Here is a 26028-nt window from a genome sequence, read left to right on the forward strand (position 1 = left end):
GGGGGACGGAACTGAAAAACAGCCAAGAAACGAACCCGGCTAAATTGCCGACAAACAAACAAAAAATTGCGTTTAGGTTGGTTTTGGAATGTGGGCTGGTCAGCCTCTATCCTTTCTAGAAGGTTAGGAAAAAGCTGAGAGGCATTACGGAATTGGAAGAAGGGGCCTCAGTGGTCATCCAGACCAACCCCTGTTGGTTTCCTACCCTGTTGTGTGATGACGCTGTTAGGATTCCGGCAGTTACCCCCATTTAAATCATGGGCCTCGGGGCCAAACTTCCAAAATTTAAAAGGGATTTATTGGGAATTAACATGTCGGCATGACCTGGGTGTACCCGACTCTGAGACACGTAATTCACTGTCACCCTTGACCCTGGTTTCCCCCCCATCTCTCTGGGTGTATCATAATTCGTATTCTCCAACGGGACACATCCATAGCCAGGAGTCATCAATCATGTTCTCCAATTAGAAATTGGCTTGGCAGAAACTTCAGTCACCTAATTACTATCTTTGAAAAACTATTTATGGAATGCACTTTCAGTTTCCAAGCTGCCGCACTGCTCTTTCAAACCCCTTTCCCCCTTCCCCCTTTCTGTTAGCAACTATAAAAGGGCATAGAAATGTTTTATGAGTTGACAGACTCCATGAGGTCACCTGATTGTATAAAGACTCCCCAACTCCCATCGCTCCTGGCTGGTGCTCCCAAGCCGGTGGACATTTGGCCTAGTTCAGTGGTGGCTATAACCTTTTTGGGCTCCTGTGCCAAAAATTGTACACGCACTTGCATGCCAGCACCCAAAGGGCAATGCGCGCCCTCCCCACACCCCTGCGCATGCACACGCAATCTCCCCCCACCTGCCCCCTTACCTGCACTGGGCCTCCCAGCTGATTTTCGGCCTGTTTGAAGCCTTTTTCGGGTTCCCAGAGGAAAGCCTCTGCAGCCTTTGCAGGCCGAAAAATGGGCCCGTTTCGTCACTTCTGGTATTTCCGGAAATACAGGAAGTGATGAAACAGGCCTATTTTTCGGCCTGCAAAGGCTGCAGAGGCTCTCCTCAAGCCTCTGGGAGGCCGAAAAAGGCCTCAAACGGGCCAAAAATCAGCTGGGAGGCATGCATATGCGCAGTGAGATAAGTTTGCCATAGGTTCGCCATCGCAGGCCTAGTTGGAGGGGTCTCCAACTTTGGCCACTTTTAAGACTTGTGGACTTCGACTCCCAGAATTTTATGATGGTTCCTGTGGCCTTTGGGGGGGAGGGGGTATTTCACGTGATTCCCCTCTTGCAACAAGCAACGTCCACGGGAGAAGCCAGATTCACTTAACAACCGGGTTACCCACTTAACGACTGCAGTGATCCGCTTAAGCCACCATTGTAGCCAGAGAGGTCGTAAAAACGAGGCAGTTGAAGGACAGTTTGATTGGTCTCCTGGCCCCCCATGGGAGGAGGATGGACTAGATGCCCTCTGGAGCCTTCCCACCTCTGCCACTCGGTGGTTCCACCAAGCCAACCCACCTCCTCGGGGTGAATTTGGAGGCCTGAGTTCACCTGGTGGGGCTCGCAGAGCTCCCGAAAAGGGGGAGGGGGCCTCATCTCGGCTAACCCACCTTTCCTCCTCCTCCTCCTTCTGCTGCTGCTGCTGCTTCCCCCAGGCTCCAACCCCAAAGTCGGGGGCGTCCGCTTCTCCCCAGCCCAGATGGTGGAAGGAAGTTCCAGCCATGTTCATTTCGATGAGAAGCTTCACGACTCCATGGTGATGGTCAGCCAGGAGAAGGAAGGGGACTTCTTGGTGAAGGTGAGCCTGCAAAGGGTGTGTGTGTGTGTGTGTGTGTGTGTGTGTGTCCTTTTGTCTTTGAAATAATTGGTTCAGCTCTCCTTCTTCCCTCCCTCCCTCCCTCCCTCCTCCTCCTCCTCCTCCTCCTCCTCCTCCTCCTCCTCCTCCTCCTCCTCCTTCTTTCTCTCTCTCTCTCTGCCCCTTCCACCCACTTTCTTCTTCCTTTCCTCCCTTTCTCCTTCCTTTTTCTTTCCCTCCCTCCGTTTTCTTTCCTCTGTCCTACTTCCCTGTCTTTCTACTCCCTTACTCACTCCCTCCTTTTCTCTCTCTCTTCCTCCTTCCCACCTTCCTTCCTCCCCCTTTCTTCCTTCTTCCTACATTTCCCCCTTTCTCTTTCCTCCCTTCCTTCCCTCCCTCCCTCCCTTCTTTTCTCTCTCTCTTCCTCCTCCTTCCCACCCTTCCTTCCTCCCTGTCTTTCTCCCTGATTTCCTCCCTCTTTCTCCCTTCCTCATTTTCCCCTTTCTCTTTTCTCCCCTCCCTCTCTCCCTTCCTCCTTCTCTCTCTTTCTCTCTCCCTCTTTCCCTCCTTTTATCCTTCCTCCCTTTTCCCTTTCTCTTTCTTTCTTTCTTTCTTTCTTTCTTTCTTTCTTTCTTTCTTTCTTTCTTTCTTTCTTTCTTTCTTTCCTTCCTTCCTTCCTTCCTTCCTTCCTTCCTTCCCTTCCTTCCTTCCTTCCTTCCTTCCTTCCTTCCTTCCTTCCTTCCTTTCTCTCCCTCCTTCCCTTCCTTTCTCTTTCCTCCTTCCTTCCCTTTTCTCTCTCTTTCCTCCCTCCCTCCCTCCACCTGTAATTTTCCACCATTTCCAATTTCTGCAGCTCTGCAGTCTCCTTTCTTTCCCTCCCCCCCTCCACTCCCAAAAAAAAACCCCTAATTGCTTCTGGTGTTTGGGATGGAAAAACCAATTATCCCCGACTTCCTTCCAGGAGGTCTGATTGCAGCAGCTGCCTTGGCAGCCTTGGCGCGCCTCGCTTTGCTTTTTGGGTGTAAAACATATGGGGGGGGAGGCAACAGGCTGGGGGAGGGGCAGCCAATTCCCCGGGGGGGGGGGCTTCAAATCTTGAGCTTCATTTCCTCCCGTTCAATATTAGGAGTGGGGGAAAGCAGAACATTTTCTAAATCAGGCGTTCAAAGGCACTAGAATATTTATGAGGCTCAGTCTGGCTCTGCTGTGCAACACGGCACAGAATTGATTGTCCCCTGGGGATGATGGGTTATGGTGTTTGGAGAGGGAGGCAGTCCCACAGGTGGGGGAGAGCAGAAGTAAGTTCTGAGTGGTACTGAGCTCCCGTTGGTTGGAGAAGCCCACTGACCCGACTTCCTCGGTGGACTCTTTAGATCAGGGGTCTCCAACGCTGGTCACTTTAAGGCTTGTGGACTTCAACTCCCAGAATTCGCCAGCCAGCATGCTTTAAGGTGGATGGACTACAACATAGCTATCTGGGGAATTCTGGGAGTTGAAGTCCATGAATCTTTCATTTAGCCAACGATGGCCACCCTTATTTTAGACCAGGCTGGCTGGGGAATTCTGGGAGTTGAAGTCCATGAATCTTTCATGTAGCCAACGATGGCCACCCTTGTGTTAGACCAGGCTGGCTGGGGAATTCTGGGAGTTGAAGTCCATGAATCTTTCATGTAGCCAAGGATGGCCACCCTTGTGTTAGACCAGGCTGGCTGGGGAATTCTGGGAGCTGAAGTCCATGAATCTTTCATGTAGCCAACGATGGCCACCTTTGTGTTAGACCAGGCTGGCTGGGGAATTCTGGGAGCTGAAGTCCACAAGTCTTTAATGTGGCTCAGTTTGCTAAGTTTAAAGTCCCCTTCTTTAGATCTTTGTTTCTCTCTGCTATGTCTCCAGAGGTGGCATTCAGCTGGTTCTGACCAGTTCTGGAGAACCAGTAGCGGAAGTTTTGAGTAGTTCGGAGAACTTCTGACTGGAGATTTTACAGTAACCTTCCCCTGCCATGCCCACCAAGCCACGCCCATAGAACAGGTAGTAAGAAAAATTTGAATCCCACCACTGTATGTCTCCTTTGCATGGAGTCTCTCTGAGGTCCGAGACCTGAATTCGTCTCCTTTATATATAGGTCAGGCCAGTATACCTTGAAACCTTGAAGATGGGTGGATTTCAACTCCCAGAATTCCCCAGCCAATCTCTTCTGTATACCCCAAATAAGAAAGTTATTCAAGTTCTGCTTTTGTGATTTGTATATCAGTTTTATTAAGACATCGGGCAATTTCATTTGTATATCCAGTGTAGCATCTTTTTCCCTGTCATTCTTAATAACTTATCATTTTGAAATCCACTTTCTAATCAGCCCAGTTCAGTCTTGTCCCATAAATTTGTTCCTCTTTTTTTAAATCCAGTTTGTCTATAACAAAGCGGACAATCTCTAACCTAATTTTGCCGTGTGTTATTCCCAAGTATACTTCACTTCACCCAAAATTAGAGCATATTGCTCCATTCTGTATTCAGAGGATTGAATTTAAACGTCGTTCTTCTTTAATTAAATTCTTCATATCAAGTGCTGAACTTTCAGAATCTCGTCATGTTTATCCCCCCTCTTTAAACAAATGCATTTTTCCCACAGGAAGGTTTCTTAGAATTGATTTCAAAATCTTCGTTGTTTTTTTTTTAAAAAAATAATAATAATTTAGAGCAACATTTTCCCACGGGAAAGATTCTTGTAATTAATTTCAAAATTTTATTCCAAACCCATCTGGGACCATCTAAATTTCCAACATCGGAGTGAGTTGTTTGTTTTCGAATCACGCCTGCATTCTGGTTGACCAAGCCAATTCATCCCTCCCTTCCTCTTATCTTATCACTTATCTTATCTTCCTCTTATCTTATCACTGTCTTTGATGTCCAATTTATGCTTGAGGGATGGGATACGCTTTGCAGAGTTAAGTTGTTGAGGTGTGTGTGTGTGTGTGTTTTAAAGTCTGTTTTTTCTTCCCAGGCTGAATAAGTGGCTTGTTTTCTCAGGCTCCCTCCCTTTGAGCAATGCAGACTTCTTCTAATTTAATGCGAGAACTGATTATATATTGCTAGCCAGCCATTACTAAAATGTTCTTTTATTTGCTTGCTTGAGTGATCCAACGATTTTTTGCAGTGTGTTGGGTAATGCTCAGCATGGAGTCGGGAGATAATATGGAAGGACAGTTGACACCTCCCCCCCCCCCAGCAGATTTTTGGCCTGTTTGAGGCCGTTTTCACCCTCCCGGAAGCTTGAGGGAAGCCTCTGTAGCCTCGGGAGGCTGAAAAATGGGCCTTCGGGAAATACCCGGGCGAGGCTGTTTTGGGCTTCCGGGGGCTTGAGGGAAGCCTCTGCAGCCTTGGAAGGCTGAAAATGGGCCCGTTTCGGCCCTTCGAGTATTTCCGGAAGGCCCGTTTTTTGCTCTCCCGAGGCCGCAGAGGCTTCCCTCAAGCTTCTGGGAGGGCGAAAGCTGCCTCAAAACGGGCCGAAAATCAGCTGGGATGCGCGCGCATGCGCAGTGCAGGTAAGTTTGGCTGGGGAAAATGGCTCTGGGTGCCACCTGTGGCAGGCATACCATACGTTCGCCATCACGGGCTTGTGTGTGTGTGTATATTAGTGTGTAGTCCTCAATTTACAACAGTTCATTTAGTGACTATTTGAAGTTACCTTAGCACCGGGGAAAAAATGGGATCATTTTTTTCATACTTACGACCACTGCAGCATTCCCATGGTCTTCCGATCAAAATTCAGACACTTGCCCACTGACTCGTATTTACGATGGTTGCAGTTCAGGCGGTCCCCTTTCGCCTGACGAGTGAAGTCCAAGGGGCAAGCCAGATTCACTTAACAACAGTGTGATGTGACTAAGATAACCACTGCCGTGATTCACTTAACAACTGTGTGCAAGGAAGGTCGTAGAACGGGGTAAAACTCATTTAATGACTGTCTTGCTTAGCAGTGGACATTTTGGGCTCAATTGTGGCCGTAAGTCGAGGAGTACCTGTAACGTCAATTAATTGCTTCATAAATATTTTAAAAAGTGATTTATCATTTGCAGATTTAAAGCTCCGTTACACTGATCCAGTGTAAGTTTTTTTTTTTTAAATTGAGAGTAACAATTGGTTTCCTACGCCTGAAGCCAAGTAATAAATAATAATTGGCAGGACATCAAGAAGAAAAACGATCATTGCATTGCAACCCTTTGGCCAAAGCTTTAATAAGCCAAGATCTTCACCAGCCTTATATTTTATTTTAGATGTTGGCAAGGGAGGTGTTTGTTTAATCGGCAACCGTCTTTCAAACTCATGACTCTGAAAATGGGGGTGATTGGGGGAAGTTGTCTAAATTAAAGCAAGCAGTAGATTTTTTTTAAAAAAAATGTTAATTCTTTTATCGGAGATGATTGAGATCATGCATCAACTGATCATATTCGGAGCACGCTGTAACTGAATTCTCATTTTCTCTGTCTCTCTTGTGGGATTTCCATGAAAAAAACAACTGGATCCTTTTGCAAATCTATATATATATATATATAAAAGGAAAGTACCCCTCACGCATCATCACAAAATCTCCAGAACCATAAAGCCTACAATCTTGAAATTTGGCATGTTTCCTCCTCTTGGCTTCTAGGTGCTCACTAAGAAAGGATTTTTTGAAATGACCATCAGAGCATTAATATTTCCTATATTATTATTATTATTAACACGCTCTGATGCTAAGGAGTTCTACTCCCTCTTCCCACCTGAAAAGAAATCTCTTCCAGATGCAAAACACAAGCAGAGGAGAGGAGTTTCCGTTTCAGTTTCACAGCACCAAGCAGCTTTAGTACAGTTGAGCTAAGCCACGCCCAGGCTCCTCGCTGTCTCCTTGCTCACACAGCAAATACTGCTTCAGTTTCTAAACAGCCCTCAACTCTTTCACACACTGACAGGATGCTAACCAGATGAATACCGATGGATGCTGGTAGGCAGAGGCAGAATTCCCCTCCCCCCCCCTTATTTTCCTCCCCAAAAACTAAGCCTGACCACATAGTTTTGTAGCGAAGCACGGGTATAGAGCTAGTAGATTTATGACGCAATAACCTATTTAAAATCGAACCCTTCACAAGAGCCGTATTTCTCCGAATACACACGGGATTGAGTAATGTAATGCCTGTAATGGGATTAAGCACATAGGAGGAGAAGTCACATCTGGGGTTTTGTTCTCGATCGATTTGGAAAGGTTTGCATTTTTAATATCGATCCCCACTTAAGCTGAGAGGCGTCAGAATGATGGCTGCCATGAGGTCAGGCCCGATTTCCATTTACAGTGTCAAAAGATATTCCAAAGACCTCTCTCGGATTAATGAAGTTTGATCCAATTGCCTTGAATCAACCTTTAAGGCACCGTTGGCCTGGATGATGGACTCTTCGTTCACCTAAGGTGTAGTCTTCGACTTACGATTCAGCCCCAAATTTCTTTTGCTTAGTGAGACGGGTGTTCCGTGAGTTTCGCCCCATTTTTGCGACCTTTCCTGCCACCGTCGTTAAGTGAATCATTGGAGTTGATAAGCCTGTAGAGATTCTCAGTCCTGGTTGTCCCAAAGGTGCCTTTTCAAGAGACAACTGGACTTTCTGGTTTCTTTTCTTTTGAAGACGTTTCACTTCTCACCTGAGAAACTTCTTCAACTCTGACTAGATGGTGGGGAATGGAAGGATCTATACTCCTTGCCGGCAGCTGGTCATTTGCATCCTTTTAGAGGGTCGTTGAGGTTTACCTGTGTCCTTAAGGTCACCTGAGTGGTGCAACGGTTCCTGTAAGTCTGCAGTTTTTTTCTCTCTCTGGAAATCCATTCCTACTCCCACACCGTTCAAATTGTGCTCATCCCAAATTGTATCGCTATAAGCCGGGGTGTGATTCAGTCTGTATAACAACTGGTTCAAGTGAGCGCACGCTGTGCGTGCGTGCTCCATGTTTAAAATAGCTAATACATACCTTCAACTGCAGCCCCTGTGAATGAAACAGCTGAGCTGCGGCAAACTTGCTCTCCCACGCGAATCAGCTGTGCTTTAACAAAAGGACATAAAGCACAGGAAATAGCAGGCGGGCCCAGGGTTGCCATCTGGCCGTATTTCTATCTGCTTGGCCGTGAAAAAAAATGATGTCTCCGGCTTGGCCGTGAAATCGGCCAGATCTCTCCTTCCCTCGCGCATGCGGCGTCACCATGAGCAAAAGGAGGACAAGCGCGTCCTCTCAGTTCTTCGACACGCCCGCTTCCTCTCAACTCCCGTCACACACCCCTTCGGGACCTTGGCGCCTGGCCACGCCCCTTCCCGCCTGTGACCCGAGCAGGGGCAGCTCCTCCTCCATCAACACCACACCCATTCCTATTATGGCTCGTTCCAACGCCACGCCCCTTGGCTTCCCCACCCATGCCGAGCTCTCCTTCCCTCACGCATGCGCGTCACCATGAGCAAAGGAGGACAAGCGCGTCCTTTGGCGCTCCCTCGCGCATGCGCAAAAATAATTTGGCCATATTTTGACTTGAGTTTGGCCGCAGAGCCAAACTGCGATCTGGCAACCCTGGGCGGGCCCACATGCTTGTTGAAGCAAACCGGTTCGAAGCCAGCTGATTGTCGGAACAAGGGGTTCGCCCCAACTGGTCCGAACCGGGAGAATCCCACCCCCCGGCTAAAGGTCTGTGGAGATTCTCAGTCATCCAGGTCATAGTTGTCCCAAAGGTGCTTTTTTTCTGGAGGCAGCTGGACTTCCTTGTTTTTTTGTTTCCTTTAAATCCCCCAATCGGCCTCAACGACCCCCTAAAAAGGGTGCAAATGACCAGCTCTCTGCAAGGAGTATCAATCCTTCCATTCCCCACTATCCTGTCAGAATCGAAGAAGCTTCTGGGATGAGAAAGAGAAATGTCTTCAAATAAAAAACAAGTCCAGTTGCCTCCTGAAAACAAAGCCCCTGTTAGGGATTTTGGAATTAACCCCTAGAAGAGTATTGCAGCAGTAGTCAAGCCAGGAAGCCAAAGAAAGAGCGGAAGGGCCCCAGAGTATACACACACTGAACACAAACACTGTTTGTAGTTTAAATAGTTTTTAATCCAGTTAGAGTTTAAGCATTGTCATTCAGTCCATTAAGTCATTCACAGTATTTCCATCCAGTAAGACTCACTAGTATAGTCCAAATTAAGAGTCCTTGCAATATCTTTATCAGCCGATAAAGATATCTTCTCCTCCTCCGGTTTCACTCTCCAGAGAAACAAACGCTGGATATTCAGTAGAATTACGCAGTAATCAGCAAACAGTAGCAAACAATAACAGTTCAGTCACAGGCACTCACAGTCAGTAATCTCAGTTAGTCGCAGTAGCACACAGTAAGTCGCAGCAGCACACAGTTACAGTAACAGACAGTTACAGCCAGCTTCTAATGCTTCCTTATATTGTAACTTCTAACCGCACCCTTAATCGGCTAATTGCCTGCTGCATTGTGCTTAAAGTGATAAGCACTTAAACCATGATATCTAAGTTTTATATATTTATTCACCCAAACCATATTTGGTATCAATGTTATACCTAACATACTCCCCTTTTGGGTGAAATAAATATATAATACTTTTACAATCTAACCCCATATTTTTCACAACTCTCCTGGTGCTTACTGGCACCTTGGGCTTTAGTAAAATTATCAGCTAAATTGTCCTCCGACATACAGTACTCTAGCTGAATCATCTTACTTCTTACAGATTGTCTCACGTTTAGGTATCTTAGATCTGTATGCTTGCTTCTTGTTTTTACTCCAATATTTGTGGCCATTTGAATTGCTGCCTGATTATCTTCATGTATAATTATAGGATAATCTACAGTTATACCTATATCAATTAACATTTGTTTATACATTATTAACTCTGTACATAACAATGATAAACAGGAGAATTCTGCCTCCATAGTAGATAAACTTATATGCTGTTGTCTTATTGACTTCCAGCCTATTAATGTATTACCCAGCATTATGGCTGTTCCTGAAGTCGACTTTCTAGTGTCTCTTTCTGATGCAAAGCTAGCATCTGCATAAGCACTCAAAATTAAATCACCCTTTGGTTCTAAATACAATGAATAATTCATTGTCTTTTTAAGATATCTTAATATCCTCTTAGCTGCAATCCAGTGTCTTTCACATGGTGCAGAATTGAATCTAGCCAACTGATTCACGCAGTACGATATATCTGGTCTAGACCAATTACTAATATAACTCAAACTACCTATTAAAGATTGATAAATCACCTTATCAAACTCAGGGCTTTGTACATCAGTGTTGCTAAACTCCTGACTCATTGGAGTCTTAGCTGGCTTACAAAGCTCCATCTTGTAATCTTTTAGCAATTTGCTTATCTTATCTTCCTGAGATATCTTAAAACCTTTCCGTGTTTTCTTTATATTCAAACCGAGATACTTCTTTATCTCCCTAATTGCTTGATTTTTATTCTCTTTCCTAATGATGCTATTATTTTATTAGCTTCATCATTAGTTTCAGTTATCAAAGCAATGTCATCTGTGAATAGTAATAATAATGATACTTTCCCATTTGTCTCCCTCTTAAACAGACATGGATCGGCTAAACCAGCTTTAAATCCTATATTGTCTAGTTCCTTTACAATATACTGGTTCCATTCATAGCCTGATTGTTTTAGACCATAGAGGCTTTTCTTTAACAACCAACAATCATTATTATCCTTATTTTCACTTTTAATACCAACAGGTTTTTTCATATAAATAATATGTTTTAATGGGGCGTGCAAGTAAGCAGTTTCCACATCTAGATGGTTAACTATATAGTTTTTACTAGCTGCCCACACTAAAGCTGCCCTCAAGGTTGCTGCCTTAAGACTAGGTGCAAACACCTCATCGTAGTCATTAGCATTCTGCCTAAAACCTTGGGCTACTAACCTTGCCTTATGGATTAAATTACCATCCTTATCTATTTTTACCTTAAAAATCCATTTGCAGCCAATGGATTTCTTTCCTACAGGTAATTTGGCATTTTCATACACCTTCATATCTCTTAATGAATTCAGTTCCTTATTCATTGCTGCATACCATTTTTCTTTTCCTTAGTAGGATACTTCTTAATTTCTTCTACAGAATTAGGAACTTGATTAATCTGGCATACTGTGTTAGCCTGGTACCTATCAGGCGGTCTAGATATACGTGTAGTTCTTCTGGGAATTACAGGGCTTACAGGAGGACTTTGTTGAACTACTACCTGTTCATCTTCCTCATCCTGTTCAGCTATTGAATCTGTTTCTTCCTTTATGGGCACTATTTCATCCTGTATTTGTCTCTTTACTTTATTTTTAAAGTTACAGGGATAACTAATGGGATTTCTATAGGATTCAATAATTACATCTTTATTGGCATCCTGTTCTAATTTCTCCCATCCTTCATGTTCTAGAAATTGGGCACTAGCACTACATAACACTTTAGATGTGCCTTTCTCCCAAAATCTATATGCCCTATGGTTTGCTTGATAACCAACGAAGAAAAATCTTTTAGCTCTATGTTGCCCTTTTTTTCTGAGTTGTGCAGGAATATGCACCCATGCTGGTGCACCAAATGTGTGCAGGTAACTTATGTCAGGTTTCCTGCCATGCCACCTGGTAAATGGAATTTCACCTGTTGTTGTATTAACAACGTTGTTCAATATGTTATTAGCACACATTGTAGCCTCCCCCACAAAGAATCAGGTAACCCAGAATCATTTAACATTGTTCTAACCATTGCCTGTAGTGTTTGGCCTCTTCTTTCAATAAAGCGTTATGTTCTGGCCTGTATGGAGCAGACTTCTTATGCTCTATTCCAGCTACCTTAAGTCTGTTCTGGAATTTGTTATTAATAAATTCCGTGCCATTATCTGTCACCAGGGTTATCAGTTGACGTTTAGACTTTCTTTCAGCAAACCTAAGCCAATTGAAAAAATGTTGATATGTTTCAGTTTTGCTTTTCATTAAATAGCAAAACCCATATCTAGAATAATGGTCCATAATGCTCAGTATATATCTAGCACCCCCCATACTGGGTTTCTTTGGACCTATTATGTCTGCAAATACTACTTCTAAAGGTTCTTTTGTTTTGAAACCATTTAACCTATTTGCAGGCAATACTTTGCTCTTATCTTCACAGCAAACATTACAACGCAAATATTTATCACAAGGTTTTAACCTTATTCCTTCAGATAACTCAACTGTTCGTTTTAGCATTTTAAAATTTACATGCCCCAAACGCCTATGCAATAAATGGATACATTCTTCATGAGGTTTTATATTATTAAATACAGTTTGTGCCTCCCCTTTCTTACTATTATCTAATACATATAATGTTCCATTTAAAGCTGCAGTTACCTTTTTGTTATCTTTTTCAATTATGCAATTATTATCCTTAAAAGTAATTACATAACCTAATTTATCTAATACCCTTACTGAAAGCAAATTAAACTTTAGTTGCGGTACATACAACATTTTTATATCCTGGTTTATGTACGGACAACGTGCAAAACCTTGACCTTCGCTTTCAGGTTCCAGCCATTGGCAAGAGATATATGTTGAGAACTTGTAGACATTTTATAAATTTTGTCTTATCTCTTGTGATGCAGTGGGATGCGCCACTGTCAACCACCCATAAATTATTCTTCACATCAGAGTTGCCAAACGTGGCTAGTTCAAATGCTTTCTTTGGCTTTTTTACATTCTGGCTTTTTCTCTTTTTGCAGAATCTTGCCAAATGTCCTCTGCCTCCACAATTAAAACACTTTTTAATTGTGTATGCCGTCGAAGATAAATTCTCTTCTTCCAGGTGCTTTACTTTGCTTTGCTGGTTTCTTTCAGGCTTTGAAGATAATTTCTCTTCTTTCTTATCTTCTCTCAGCTCGTCACGCTCACGCCTTCTTCTGGCTTCTTCTAGTAGCCTGCCTGTAATGTCGGTTAATGAGAGGCTTTCTTTTGGCAATACCTCTAACGAAGTCACATAGTCATCATAGCTTTGATCTAATGAAGATAATATTATGTAGACTTGTTGCAGTTCATTAAATATAAGCTCTTTTTCTTGCAAATCTTGAAAAATGCTCTTCATACAGTTTAAATGAACTAACATATCTCCATTCCTCTGAAGATGCGTTGAAAAAGCTTCCGTGTAAGATTTATATGTGCTCCTACACTGTCCCGAACATAAATCTTCCTGAGGTTCTCCCAGCAGTTTGCAGCATTTTCTTCTCCACGAATATGGACAAGCTGCTGATCACAGAGAGTCAGTCCTATGATGCATAAAGCCTGCTCATTCTTCAGTTTAAAGTCTTGTAACTTTTCTTTATCATCATCATTAGCAGGATCCCAGCTACTCACATCTGGTGGGTTTGCTATAATGTCCCACAAACCTTCTCTGCGTAGAATTAAACTACATTTCATTGACCATGAAACATAGTTTGTTCCATCCAGCCTGGATATCATGGACAGTTGTGACAAATTTACTTGTGCCATTACTCTTCAGATATTTTGACTATTTTAAACTAATTAAAACAGTTTGTTTTTACAGTAATGTGCAACTCACACCAACTCTCTCTGTTATATCCTGGTTAGTTAGACTATGCTGCTGGGCCCATAACCAATGTTAGGGATTTTGGAATTAACCCCTAGAAGAGTATTGCAGCAGTAGTCAAGCCAGGAAGCCAAAGAAAGAGCGGAAGGGCCCCAGAGTATACACACACTGAACACAAACACTGTTTGTAGTTTAAATAGTTTTTAATCCAGTTAGAGTTTAAGCATTGTCATTCAGTCCATTAAGTCATTCACAGTATTTCCATCCAGTAAGACTCACTAGTATAGTCCAAATTAAGAGTCCTTGCAATATCTTTATCAGCCGATAAAGATATCTTCTCCTCCTCCGGTTTCACTCTCCAGAGAAACAAACGCTGGATATTCAGTAGAATTACGCAGTAATCAGCAAACAGTAGCAAACAATAACAGTTCAGTCACAGGCACTCACAGTCAGTAATCTCAGTTAGTCGCAGTAGCACACAGTAAGTCGCAGCAGCACACAGTTACAGTAACAGACAGTTACAGCCAGCTTCTAATGCTTCCTTATATTGTAACTTCTAACCGCACCCTTAATCGGCTAATTGCCTGCTGCATTGTGCTTAAAGTGATAAGCACTTAAACCATGATATCTAAGTTTTATATATTTATTCACCCAAACCATATTTGGTATCAATGTTATACCTAACAGCCCCTTTGGGACAACCAGGGCCTAGAGCAGGGTCCTCAACCACCGGTCCGCGGACCGGTCCCAGTCCGTGGAGCACTCTGTACCGGGCCGCAAATAAATTTTTTTTAAAAATGGCGGCTTTCTTCGCCTTCAGTAAATCCTGCTGGGATCGGGATCAAGGACACAAATGAAAGAAGGGGAGGGAGGAAGCAACCGAAGCCTGTCCTGCTCTCTGGCTCAGCAGCTTCGGTTCCTCCCGCCTCGTTCCTCTCTCAGTCGCTCTCTCGCTGCTCCACCAGCCCAGGAAGAAACTGCTTCAAAGAAGCCGGGGGTGGCTTTTCCTGTCACCGCAGCTCCTCCGAGCGCCCGTTTACCCCACCCGCCCGCCCGCGGTTCAATCCACAGTGCTCCGTTCTGCCTGCCTGCCTGTTTGGTTGTTTGGGAGCAGCTTCAGCTGAGAATAATAACTATTCGCCTCTTTTTATCAGCCGAAGCTGCTCCGAAGCGAAGAAGGCAGGCAGGCAGGCAGGCAGGCAGACGGAGCACTGTGGATTGAACCGCATAGCGGGCGGGCGGGCGGTGGGGTAAGCGGGCGCTTGGGAGGAGCTGTGGCGACAGGAAAAGCCCCCCACCCCCGGCTCTTTGAGCAGTTTCTTCCTGGGCTGGTGGAGCAAACGAGCACTGAGAGAGGAACGAGGCAGACACCTGAGGGAGGAGGGAGACACCTGAGGATGGGGCTGAGGAGGCAGGGCAGGCGCTCCTGAACTTGGTGGTTTGCTGGCAGGCGTTTATTACCCGACTAAGTAACAACATCAGATGTTACCTAGTCAGGTAATGAAACGTCTGCAAGCAAACCACCAAACTCAGATTCTCTCCCCCCCCCCAGTCCTTGAAAAAGTGTTTGTGCTTGAAACTGGTCCCTGGTACAAAAAAGGTTGGGGACCACTGGCCTAGAGGACTGAAAAACTATAGATTTTTAGCTGTACAATTTGGGATGGACACCTTTTGGGATGGTGTGGGAACGGGAACGGATTTCCAGAGAGAGAGAAAATTGCAGACTGCAGCAACCGCTTGCACCACTCAGGTGACCGTGAGGACAGAGATAAACCTCCAAGTGGCCTCAACGGCTCTCTAAAAAGAATGCAAATGACCAGCTGTCTGCAAGGAGTATAAATCCTCCCACTCCTCACCATCCTGTCAGAGCTGAAGAAGCTTCTTGGAGGAGAAGCAAAATGTCTTCAAAGGAAAAAAAAACCAGTTACCTCCTGACCACAACGGTCCTAAGGAGGGCTGGTGAATTCTGGGAGTCAGAGTCCACATGGCTTAAAGTGGAGAAAACAAAAACAGCTAAAGTAAGATTTCTGGAGTTCTTGCAGGGGCTGTTTGCTGACATTTTTCTGAAATATTTTAGCCTCCTTTTAGGCTTCAATCAAGAGGCGAAGCTCCCCTGAGAACTGTTCTGCAGACAGAACATAATGTCCTTCCCCTCCTTCAAGTTTATTCTGCAGACTACGTGGCACCTAGGGCCATCTTTTACGAGGAGCAGAGAGAAAAGCATCAGATAAAGTAGAATAAATAGACAGAAAGAAAGACTGGTGCGCAGATACCTCTGGTCTGCGTCACTCAACTCATCGCCCCAAGAAACATCTTAATAAGGAGTTGCTGAATTCTGGAGACCGAAAGGTGTGGGATCAAGAGAGGAAAAAAAAAAGTCCTGGGCTGAGCTGATTTATCTCCTATTTATCATTTAGATGTTTGTCCACCTTTTGCTATTTTAGAAGTAATTCAAGCTGGCGAACATACGTGATACTCCTGCCACCTCTTTTCCCCCCAAAACAACCCTGTGAGGAGGCTTTGGTGCCTAAGGAGCGACTAGAATTCACTATCTTTAAGTGACTGGCCCAAAGTTTTTATCCCGAAGGCAGGACTAGAACTCCCGTCTCCTGGTGATTGGCCCAGCTGGCTTTCATGCCTGAGGCGGGACTAGAACTCCCCGTCTCCTGGTGATTGGCCCAGCTGGCTTTCATGCCTGAGGCGGGACTAGAACTCCCCGTCTCCTGGTGATTGGCCCAGCTGGCTTTCATGCCTGAGGCGGGACTAGAACTCCCCGTCTCCTGGTGATTGGCCCAGCTGGCTTTCTTGCCTGAGGAGGGACTAGAACTCCCCGTCTCCTGGTGATTGGCCCAGCTGGCTTTCTTGCCTGAGGAGGGACTAGAACTCCCCGTCTCCTGGTGATTGGCCCAGCTGGCTTTCATGCCTCAGGCGGGACTAGAACTCCCCGTCTCCTGGTGATTGGCCCAGCTGGCTTTCATGCCTGAGGCGGGACTAGAACTCCCCGTCTCCTGGTGATTGGCCCAGCTGGCTTTCTTGCCTGAGGAGGGACTAGAACTCCCCGTCTCCTGGTGATTGGCCCAGCTGGCTTTCATGCCTGAGGCGGGACTAGAACTCCCCGTCTCCTGGTGATTGGCCCAGCTGGCTTTCATGCCTGAGGCGGGACTAGAACTCCCCGTCTCCTGGTGATTGGCCCAGCTGGCTTTCATGCCTGAGGCGGGACTAGAACTCCCGTCTCCTGGTGATTGGCCCAGCTGGCTTTCTTGCCTGAGGAGGACTAGAACTCCCCGTCTCCTGGTGATTGGCCCAGCTGGCTTTCATGCCTGAGGCGGGACTAGAACTCCCCATCTCCTGGTGATTGGCCCAGCTGGCTTTCATGCCTGGGCGGGACTAGAACTCCCCGTCTCCTGGTGATTGGCCCTGCTGGCTTTCATGCCTGAGGTGGGACTAGAACTCCCCGTCTCCTGCTGATTGGCCCAGCTGGCTTTCATGCCTGAGGCGGGACTAGAACTCCCGTCTCCTGGTGATTGGCCCAGCTGGTTTCATGCCTGAGGAGGGACTAGAACTCCCGTCTCCTGCTGATTGGCCCAGCTGGCTTTCTTGCCTGAGGAGGACTAGAACTCCCCATCTCTTGCTGATTGGCCCAGCTGGCTTTCTTGCCTGAGGAGAGACTAGAACTCCCCGTCTCCTGGTGATTGGCCCAGCTGGCTTTCATGCCTGAGGCGGGACTAGAACTCCCCGTCTCCTGGTGATTGGCCCAGCTGGCTTTCATGCCTGAGGCGGAACTAGAACTCCCTGTCTCCTGGTGATTGGCCCAGCTGGCTTTCATGCCTGAGGCGGGACTAGAACTCCCGTCTCCTGGTGATTGGCCCAGCTGGCTTTCTTGCCTGAGGAGGGACTAGAACTCCCCGTCTCCTGGTGATTGGCCCAGCTGGCTTTCTTGCCTGAGGAGGGACTAGAACTCCCCATCTCTTGCTGATTGGCCCAGCTGGCTTTCTTGCCTGAGGAGGGACTAGAACTCCCCGTCTCCTGCTGATTGGCCCAGCTGGCTTTCATGCCTGAGGCGGGACTAGAACTCCCCATTTGCTGCTGATTGGCCCAGCTGGCTTTCATGCCTGAGGCAGGACTAGAACTCCCCGTCTCCTGCTGATTGGCCCCGCTGGCTTTCTTGCCTGAAGTAGGACTAGAACTCCCCGTCTCCTGCTGATTGGCCCCGCTGGCTTTCTTGCCTGAGGAGGGACTAGAACTCCCCGTCTCCTGCTGATTGGCCCAGCTGGCTTTCTTGCCTGAGGAGGGACTAGAACTCCCCGTCTCCTGCTGATTGGCCCAGCTGGCTTTCATGCCTGAGGCGGGACTAGAACTCCCCGTCTCCTGGTGATTGGCCCAGCTGGTTTCGTGCCTGAGGCAGGACTAGAACTCCCCGTCTCCTGCTGATTGGCCCAGCTGGCTTTCATGCCTGAGGAGGGACTAGAACTCCCCGTCTCCTGGTGATTGGCCCAGCTGGTTTCGTGCCTGAGGCAGGACTAGAACTCCCCGTCTCCTGCTGATTGGCCCAGCTGGCTTTCATGCCTGAGGAGGGACTAGAACTCCCCGTCTCCTGCTGATTGGCCCAGCTGGCTTTCATGCCTGAGGCGGGACTAGAACTCCCCGTCTCCTGGTGATTGGCCCAGCTGGTTTCCATGCCTGAGGAGGGACTAGAACTCCCGTCTCCTGCTGATTGGCCCAGCTGGCTTTCATGCCTGAGGAGGGACTAGAACTCCCCGTCTCCTGGTGATTGGCCCAGCTGGCTTTCATGCCTGAGGCGGGACTAGAACTCCCGTCTCCTGGTGATTGGCCCAGCTGGTTTCCATGCCTGAGGAGGGACTAGAACTCCCCGTCTCCTGCTGATTGGCCCAGCTGGTTTCCATGCCTGAGGAGGGACTAGAACTCCCCGTCTCCTGGTGATTGGCCCAGCTGGTTTCGTGCCTGAGGAGGGACTAGAACTCCCCGTCTCCTGGTGATTGGCCCAGCTGGCTTTCATGCCTGAGGCGGGACTAGAACTCCCGTCTCCTGGTGATTGGCCCAGCTGGCTTCCATGCCTGAGGAGGGACTAGAACTCCCCGTCTCCTGCTGATTGGCCCAGCTGGTTTCCATGCCTGAGGAGGGACTAGAACTCCCCGTCTCCTGCTGATTGGCCCAGCTGGTTTCGTGCCTGAGGAGGGACTAGAACTCACACTCTCCTGGTTTCCAGTCCGGCACCTTAACCACTGGACCAAACTGCTCTAAGTTGTAAGACTATCCCATTTAGTCTGGCCAAGCAGGAGTAGGGCAGGATACTCCATGGATAGAGCTGTTCTCTCTCTACTCCTACCCACCTTGGTGAAGAGACTGGAGGCTTCTAATCCTGGACTTCTGATCCGTCTGTCCTCGTTAAATTGCCCTCCCCGAATGGTTCCCAAGAGTCCCACGCACAACACTGTTGTGGCTTTTTCTTTTTGTCTCTCCTTTCTAGGTCTCCTTTTTTTGAGAAAGAGCACACACTCTTCCAAGTGCGGCCCCTGGACACCTCCAGGGGGAGGAAAAAAAACACCTTCAATTTTCGGCATTGTTATTTTGGATCCCTTCCCTTTGGAAGCCTTAGCCCCAAGTGGCCATTTCCACACAACCAGGTCAACAGAAAACTGAATAATAGCGTCAAGAGCCCTTTTGGGGGTCAGTCAGCCAAAGACACCCATTGTCTGGGTGTAAGGGTGGGTTGTAGGCCCAGGAGGGGAGGGGGCTGCTTCCCAGAAGGCAAAGAGAGAGCGAAGATCGGACTCGTCTGGTAGGCAGGAAGAGAGTAAAGAGTTCACAGAATATAGCAGTAGCCCTTAGACCTATATACTGCTTTACAGCCCCTCTCTAAGCGCTTTATAGAGTCAGCCTCTTGCCCCCAACAACCTGGGTCCTCATTTGACCGGCCTTGGAAGGAGGGAAGGCTGAGTCAACCTTGAGCCGGTCAGGATCGAACTCCTGGCACTTGGCAGAATTAGCCTGCAATGCTGCATTCTAACCACTGCATCACCACGAAGGAGAATGAGAAAGGGAATTACGAGAGGGAAGGAGGGAGGGAGGGCAATAGCACTTAGACTTATATACCACTTCACAGGGCTTTAGAGCCCCTCTCTAAGCAGTTTATAGAGTCAGCCTCTTTCCCCCCCCAACAATCTGGGTCCTCATTTTACCCACCTCGGACAGATGGAAGGCTGAGTCAACCTTGAGCCGGTCAGGATCGAACTACCGGCAGCCAGCAGAAGTCGCCTGCAGTACTGCGCTCTAACCCTTGCCCCACCGTGGTATATATCAGTGATGGCTAACCTTTTCCACGTTGCGTGCCAAAAGTGTGCATGCGTGCGCTCGCGCTCCCGTGCCTGCACCCATGATGCAATGCGCACGTGACCCCCCCCTGCGCATGTGCACGCAACCTGCATGCCTCCACGCATGTGCGCGCGTTTCCCATGCGTGCGTCTCCCTCCACGCATGCGCGGCAGATACCCGACAATCAGCTGGCGGGCGCGGAAGCATGCGCGCAAGGGCAGTGGGTCCTTTCCAGGCGACCTCTTGCGTGCCAGCAGAAGTGGCTCTGCATGCCACTTCCAGCATGCATGCCATAAGGTTCGCCATCATGGGTATATATCTATGCTTATTGCTTTACTCTGGCAGAATTCTGTCTGTAGGCGAACGACAATAAAGAAACGACAGGCGATCCTCAGCTTACAACCACAGCTTGAACCCCAAGTTTCTGCTGCTGAGCAAGAGAGCTGTTAAGCTGAGTTTCGTCCCATGTTACGACCTTTCTTGCCACCCTTGTTAAGTGAATCACTGCCGTTTTAAGGACACGGTTGTTAAGTGAATCTGACTTCCCTCGTTGACTTTGTTCGTCCGAAGGTCGCAAAAGGGGATCGTGTGACCCTGAGGCTCTGCAGCCGTCATAAATATGAGCCAGTTGCCGAGTGTCTGTGTTGTGGTTAGCCGGCAGCAGGTGCGGACGGCTGAGGAGAGCGAGGACTCAGATGAGGGGCCAGGGCCATTAGGGAGTGGACTGCTGCCTCCAGAGATTGTGGGGGCTGGCAGCGGCGATGAGGAGGTTCCTGAGGAGCCTGTGCCAAGTGCGTGCGCAAGCACGGGCAACTCGGGAGTAAGGCTGCAAGGTAATGGCCCCTCCCTCAAGAAGATAAAAGCCAGGTTTGAAGAAGCATCCTTTGCAGAAGGCAAAGACGCTCTGAAACTCAGCCTCGTGGACATTATAGTTAGTATTTGAAAACTGTTGCAGACAATTTCTTATCTGTGGGTTTTTGGCAGCCTTGAAGAACAATTTGGCAAGGCTCTTTCTTGTCAGAGCTAATTAGTTGGAAGCAGCCTTTAATCTGTGTAGAAGCAGAATTCGTGGATTAAACCTTAGAAGGTGGGGGCTGCTGCCTTTGTTTCGTGTTTGCTCTCTTGGAACCAGGTTGAGCCAGACAAGTCTGGACTTTGATCACGTGAACCACGGCGATGCTGCAACGGTCGTAAGTGTGAAACATGGTCCTAAGCCCCCTTTCTTCCCATGCCGCTGTGACTTCGAAGGGTCTCTTTAACGTTTGCCTTTCCAATGGCGTTCGTTTGGCGCCTCTGGGCCTTGGACCTGACTTTGCTTCTCCCTTTGCTCAGGTTGGCTTCCTCAAGATCATGCACAAGTACGAAATCACCTTCGTCCTGCCTTTCGTGCAGGTCCTGGGAACGGACATTTGCCCAGCACCCCTGTCAAACCTGCATCTTAAGGTGACTGACATCGCGCCCATATCTGAAGGTAAGATCTCGTGGCTACCCCAGAGGTGCTTTTTTTTCATGATGCAACTGGGTGTTCTTGTTTTTCTTTGAAGACGTTTCCCTTCTCATCCCAGAAGCTTCTTCAGCTCTGGCTGGATGGAGGGGAATGGGAGGATTGATACTCCTTGCAGACAGCTGGTCATTTGCATCCTTTTAGAAGGAAAGAGGGAAGGAAGGAATAGGAAGGAAAGAAGGAAGGGAGGGAGGGAGGAAGGAAGGAAGGAATAGGAAGGAAAGAAGGAATAGAAGGGAAAGAGAGGGAGGGAGGGAAGGAATGAGAGGAAGGAAGGACAGAGGGAAGAAAGGAAGGAATAGGAGGGAAAGGAGGGAGGAAGGAAGGAATGAGAGGAGAGAAGGAAGGAAAGAGGGAAGAAAGGAAAAGGAAGGAATAGGGAAAGGGAAAGGGAGGGAAGGAATGAGATGAGGAAGGAAGGAAAGGAAAGGAAGGGATAGGAGGGAAAGGAGGGAGGGAAGGAATAGGAAGGAGGGAGGGAGAGGAGAGAAGGAAGGAGAGGGAGGGAAGAAAAGTTAGGGAAGGAGAGGAAGGAGATGTGTAGGACAAGAGATGGCAGAATGTAGGCGTTGGAGTCAAAGGAGAGATCAGCCTATAATCCTTGCGAAGCCACAAGCAAACTTAAGTCCAACCCCCCCCCCCGCTTTGAATTCTGTGGACCCTCATCTAATTCTTATCACGTGTTAATGTTAGTCGAGAAGATTCCTGTGCAGAGGCTTTTAGCAATAAATCCATTTAATGGAACCTTCATCTGGTCTTTCCCCTCCTTCTTGTGCATCTCTTTCTCCTTTCAAAGACTGGAGGGTGTGTGTGTGGGGGGGTGGCATTTTGCAACTCCTGCCTCTCCAAGTCCCCACCCCCACCCCACTTCTTCTTGGGGTGTCCTTTGATGGGTCTCCCGCTTTCTTTTTCTCCCAGGCTACAGGGTGAGGTGCGAATACGTGGCCCATAAAGAAGGGGTTCTCCACGAAGAAATGGTCCTTTGCAGCGAGAGCAACCATAGTGCCAGCATCAAAGTCGTGGTGCAAGCCCGAGTGATGGGTAAGGCTCTGCCGGATCTCGCACCCAGGCTGGTCACCCTCCCTCCCTCTCTCCCTCCCCCCTTCACTTTCCCGCCTCTCTTCATTTCCTCTCTGCATCTCTCAAGGGCTAGTTTAATATCCTGTTTTCGCCAAGAGGCGACAATGCCCAGGAAATTAAAACTCTGCCTGCGGGGTCTATGAGAAACATCTCCGGGGGGGTGGGGGGGGGGGTGTTGAGGTAATTCCTTGTTAGGAGAATGAGCGCACACAGGGAGACATAGTGAGAGTGGTGAGGAATAACACACAACCAGCACACAGACACACTGTATAGTAAAATGTAGGTTTTTACTTCCAGTAAACGGTTAAGCAAAGTCCAACAAGCAGTCCAAGTCATGCACGGTTAAAGCAGTCAGTTTTTCAGTCCAGGGATAATCCAAATATCAAAGTCCCAGTATCATAAACAGTTCAGTAACAGACTTACAGCAATCCAAAAAGATCGACGATCAGCAACAGTAAATAGGGAAAAATTCAGGAACCAAAAACGGCGAACATCAGAACATCGACCAACTAGCAACAACAGGACTAAACAACCCAGGTTTCTGGCTCCATCTTATGGCCGTTTGAGGAACCACATCCAATTACAATTGTATCATTCCCTTAAAAAGACAGTATTAAATGTCTATCTTGGTTTATATATTTCCAACCCAACTGTTAGGTGACTATCAATTCCTAACAGGGTTGAATTAATCTGCCAAGCTGAAGATGCCAGTGGGGTGAGATCTTAAGGCATCAAGGCCAAGCTAAAAAAAAAAGAGGTGTTGAGACTTTGGGGAAAGTTCAGAGAAGAGCAACAAAGATGATCAAAGGCCTGGAGATTAAACATGTGAAGAATGGTTACAGGATTTGGGTTTGGCCAGTCTTAGAGAAAAGAAGGACTAAGGGGGACATGACAGCAGCCTTCCAGTATTTGAGGGGCTGCCCCAAAGAGGAGAGGGGAAAATCGGCTGTGAGGTAAGTTTGCCTGTGGCTTGCGTGCCGGCACAAATGGCTCTGCATGCCGCAGGTTCGCCATCACGGGTATAAGGTCTTCTACTCTCTCTCTCTCTCTCTCTCTCTCTCTCTCTCTCTCTCTCTCTCTCCTCTCCCTCTCCTCTCCTCTCCCCCTCCCTATCTATCTATCTATCTATCTATCTATCTATCTATCTATCTATCTCTATCTCTATCTCTATCTCTATCTCTATCTCTTTATCTGGAAAGAGAAAGAGAGAGAAGGTACCAAGGAAGGAAGGAAGGAAGGAAACGGGAATGAGAGGTCTTCGTTGCTCTCTGAGCTTGGTGGTTTTCTCACAGAAGTTTCATTACCCAACTAGGTAACATCATCAGGGCTGGAAGGGAGTGGGCACTGCCCTGTCAGTGTTGGCATGGAAGGCCTTAGACCAGGGGTCTCAAACTCAATTTACCTGGGGGCCGCTGGAGGCAGAGTCTGGGTGAGGCTGGGCCGCATAAGGCATTCCACAAAAAACGTTGTTAAAAAAATACCTTCAAATGTCATCAACAGTTAATGATTTCTCCAATACATGAACTGTCCTGAACACATGAATAGGAACGTTGAATGAAGATCATGAACAGTTCCTCAGAACGTGGCTTCTTCTCCAGCTTACTCCTTGCTGCCAGAGACTTGGCAACGCTTCCTCTCACATATCTGAGCCACATTTGGCTTGAGAGAGGAGGCCCTTGAGACCCTCAGTTATGGCTCGAAGATGATCATCCGTAAGTCTGGACCTGTACTTGGACTTGTTAAAGTTCAGGGTGGAGAAGAAGCCACGACGAGGAACGGCGGGCGGGACTTCCTTCAGAGGTCCATTTTCCCCCTGCGGGCCGCACTAATATTATACTTTCATATCACGGTGGGGGCCACAGGATATGCGTCCTGCGGGCCGCGAATTGGCCAGCGGGCGAGTTTGAGACCCCTGCCTTAGAAGTTCTTTGGTTGAACTGTTTACTGTTGGCTTATTTGTCAGTTCCTTGATTGGGGTGCTGTTTATTTGATTGTTGGTCTGATGTTAATCTTTGGAGTTAATCTGTGCTCTCTTGTAAACAGCCCAGCCAAAGAACCACCTATACAGTCCATTCCCCCCCCACCATCAACACCGACGGGGCAAGCCCCTAGAATAGAAACAGAGAGCAAAGCCCACTCCTTAACTAGCACTGATGACGTTCCCTAGTTGGGTCATGAAACGTCTCCAAGAAAAAAAAAAACCCAGCTCAGAGAGCACCCAGGACCACCCTCATTTCAGCCCCGAGCTACAAAGATTCTCCTTTATTGGCCAAACAAGGGGAAGGCGGGAGGAGCGTTGGACGGCTTTTAAAGACCGTGGTTGGACAGCCATGATGGCTGAGTGAATCCTCCCATGTTCACCTGGAGATGCTTTCAGATAGAAGATCTTGGAGGAGAAGTGCCAAGCAGAAGAAGGGTCTTCTGCCCCGACTCGTGGGCTTGCTGCGCTGGCCTCCGACACACATACACAAAACACACACTGCTCTTTGCCCCTCCACTTCACATGTGTGCCAGTGGTGGTATGCTACCGATTTGGCCCGGTTCAACCGAACCGGTAGTAAAAAAAAAACCAAGGATCAGCTGATAGGAGGGGGAAAAATCTGCAATCAGCTGATAGGAGAAAAAAGAGAAAAGGTGAGGATCGGCCCTCCTACCTTCTCCTGCACTTTTCTTTCTCCTGTCCGGGCTCCGACAAACCACCCCCAATTCAAATCATAAGTCTCTAGCCACATCTCTCAGAGTCAAAATAAATTGATTTATTAGGAGTGACCATTTCGGCATCACCTGGATGTAGCTTGACACTAAGATACATCATTCATTTCACCCTTGACCCTGATCTTCCCCCTCCACCCCCTGGATGTCTATTCTCCAATGGAACACATCCATAGCTAAGGGTCATCAGTCATGCTCTCCCATAATAATCTTGCACGCCAACAGCTTCGGCTGCCTAGCAATTATGTGAAGTATTTAAGGAATGCACTTGCTTTCCCCCAACACCTTTTCTGCTGGCAACTAAAAAGAACAAAGGAGTGTTGTTTTTTTCAGTTGACATATCCCTCTCAGGTGATTGGCGCTGCGGGTCTCAGCTGGTAGTGGGGAAAGCTGCGCGCCCGCGTTAAGCAAAGCACGCCCCGAGCCACGCCCGCCGAACCAGCGGCAGAGCAATTTGAACCCCGCCACTGATGTGCGCTCTTCCCTTGCCTTGCAGACCGACACCACGGCACACCGATGCTCCTGGAAGGCGTGAAATGCATCGGCGCCGAAGTGGAATACGATTCTGAGCAAAGCGAATGGCAGGGCTTTGACTAGCCAGGACACGCCCCCATTCTGCTACAGATTCCAGCGCCTTCCCCAGGGTTCCTCTACCTATATAGATATATATATATATATATATATATATATAGATATATATACACACATATATATATTTTTCCGGTTAAGCTTGAAATAATAAAAAAAAACTAAATGCCACCTCCGCTGTCCGCCAGGTTTGAGCGCGCATGTGCTGTGCTGCTCCGGTGGCGCTTGTCTTTGTGGGGCTGGCACTGTGCTTTTTCTCCTGTCTACCCCCCCGCCGTTACATCTACCATTAAACCTCAACCCCCTTGTAGGTTGTGCTTCAGGCGGGCGTCCAGTCAGGCGCAGATCCATTTCCGTAACCTCCGTTCCGTCGATGGCGCAGCTCAGGGCGTTGCGCCGTACGGCAGGGTTTCGTTCTTCAAACTCAAGCATGCCATTT

The 26028-nt window shown here is 47.6% G+C and overlaps 1 protein-coding gene across 4 annotated transcripts in view; it reads left to right on the forward strand.

Annotated features, from left to right (window-relative positions):
* Positions 1-26028, forward strand: part of ADISSP (adipose secreted signaling protein) — a 39796-nt gene extending 13768 nt beyond the window's left edge. For 2 of the 4 annotated variants that reach the window (XR_015749558.1, XR_015749559.1), the window contains exons 3-7: positions 1647-1789; positions 21038-21176; positions 22128-22250; positions 25498-25671; positions 25706-25759. Coding sequence is in view for 2 of the 4 variants with exons in the window: in XM_087965740.1 (XP_087821866.1) it covers positions 1647-1789; positions 21038-21176; positions 22128-22250; positions 25498-25598 (506 nt within the window). In the remaining 2 variants the exon portion in view is untranslated. Of the gene's footprint in view, positions 1-1646; positions 1790-21037; positions 21177-22127; positions 22251-25497 lie in introns of all 4 variants that reach the window. The other 2 variants (XM_087965740.1, XM_087965739.1) reach the window with 1 other exon arrangement.

Source organism: Notechis scutatus, chromosome 4 (assembly GCF_049901735.1).
Source record: "Notechis scutatus isolate UNSWTSFEM ecotype Mainland chromosome 4, rNotScu1.2, whole genome shotgun sequence".
NCBI lineage: Eukaryota > Metazoa > Chordata > Lepidosauria > Squamata > Elapidae > Notechis > Notechis scutatus.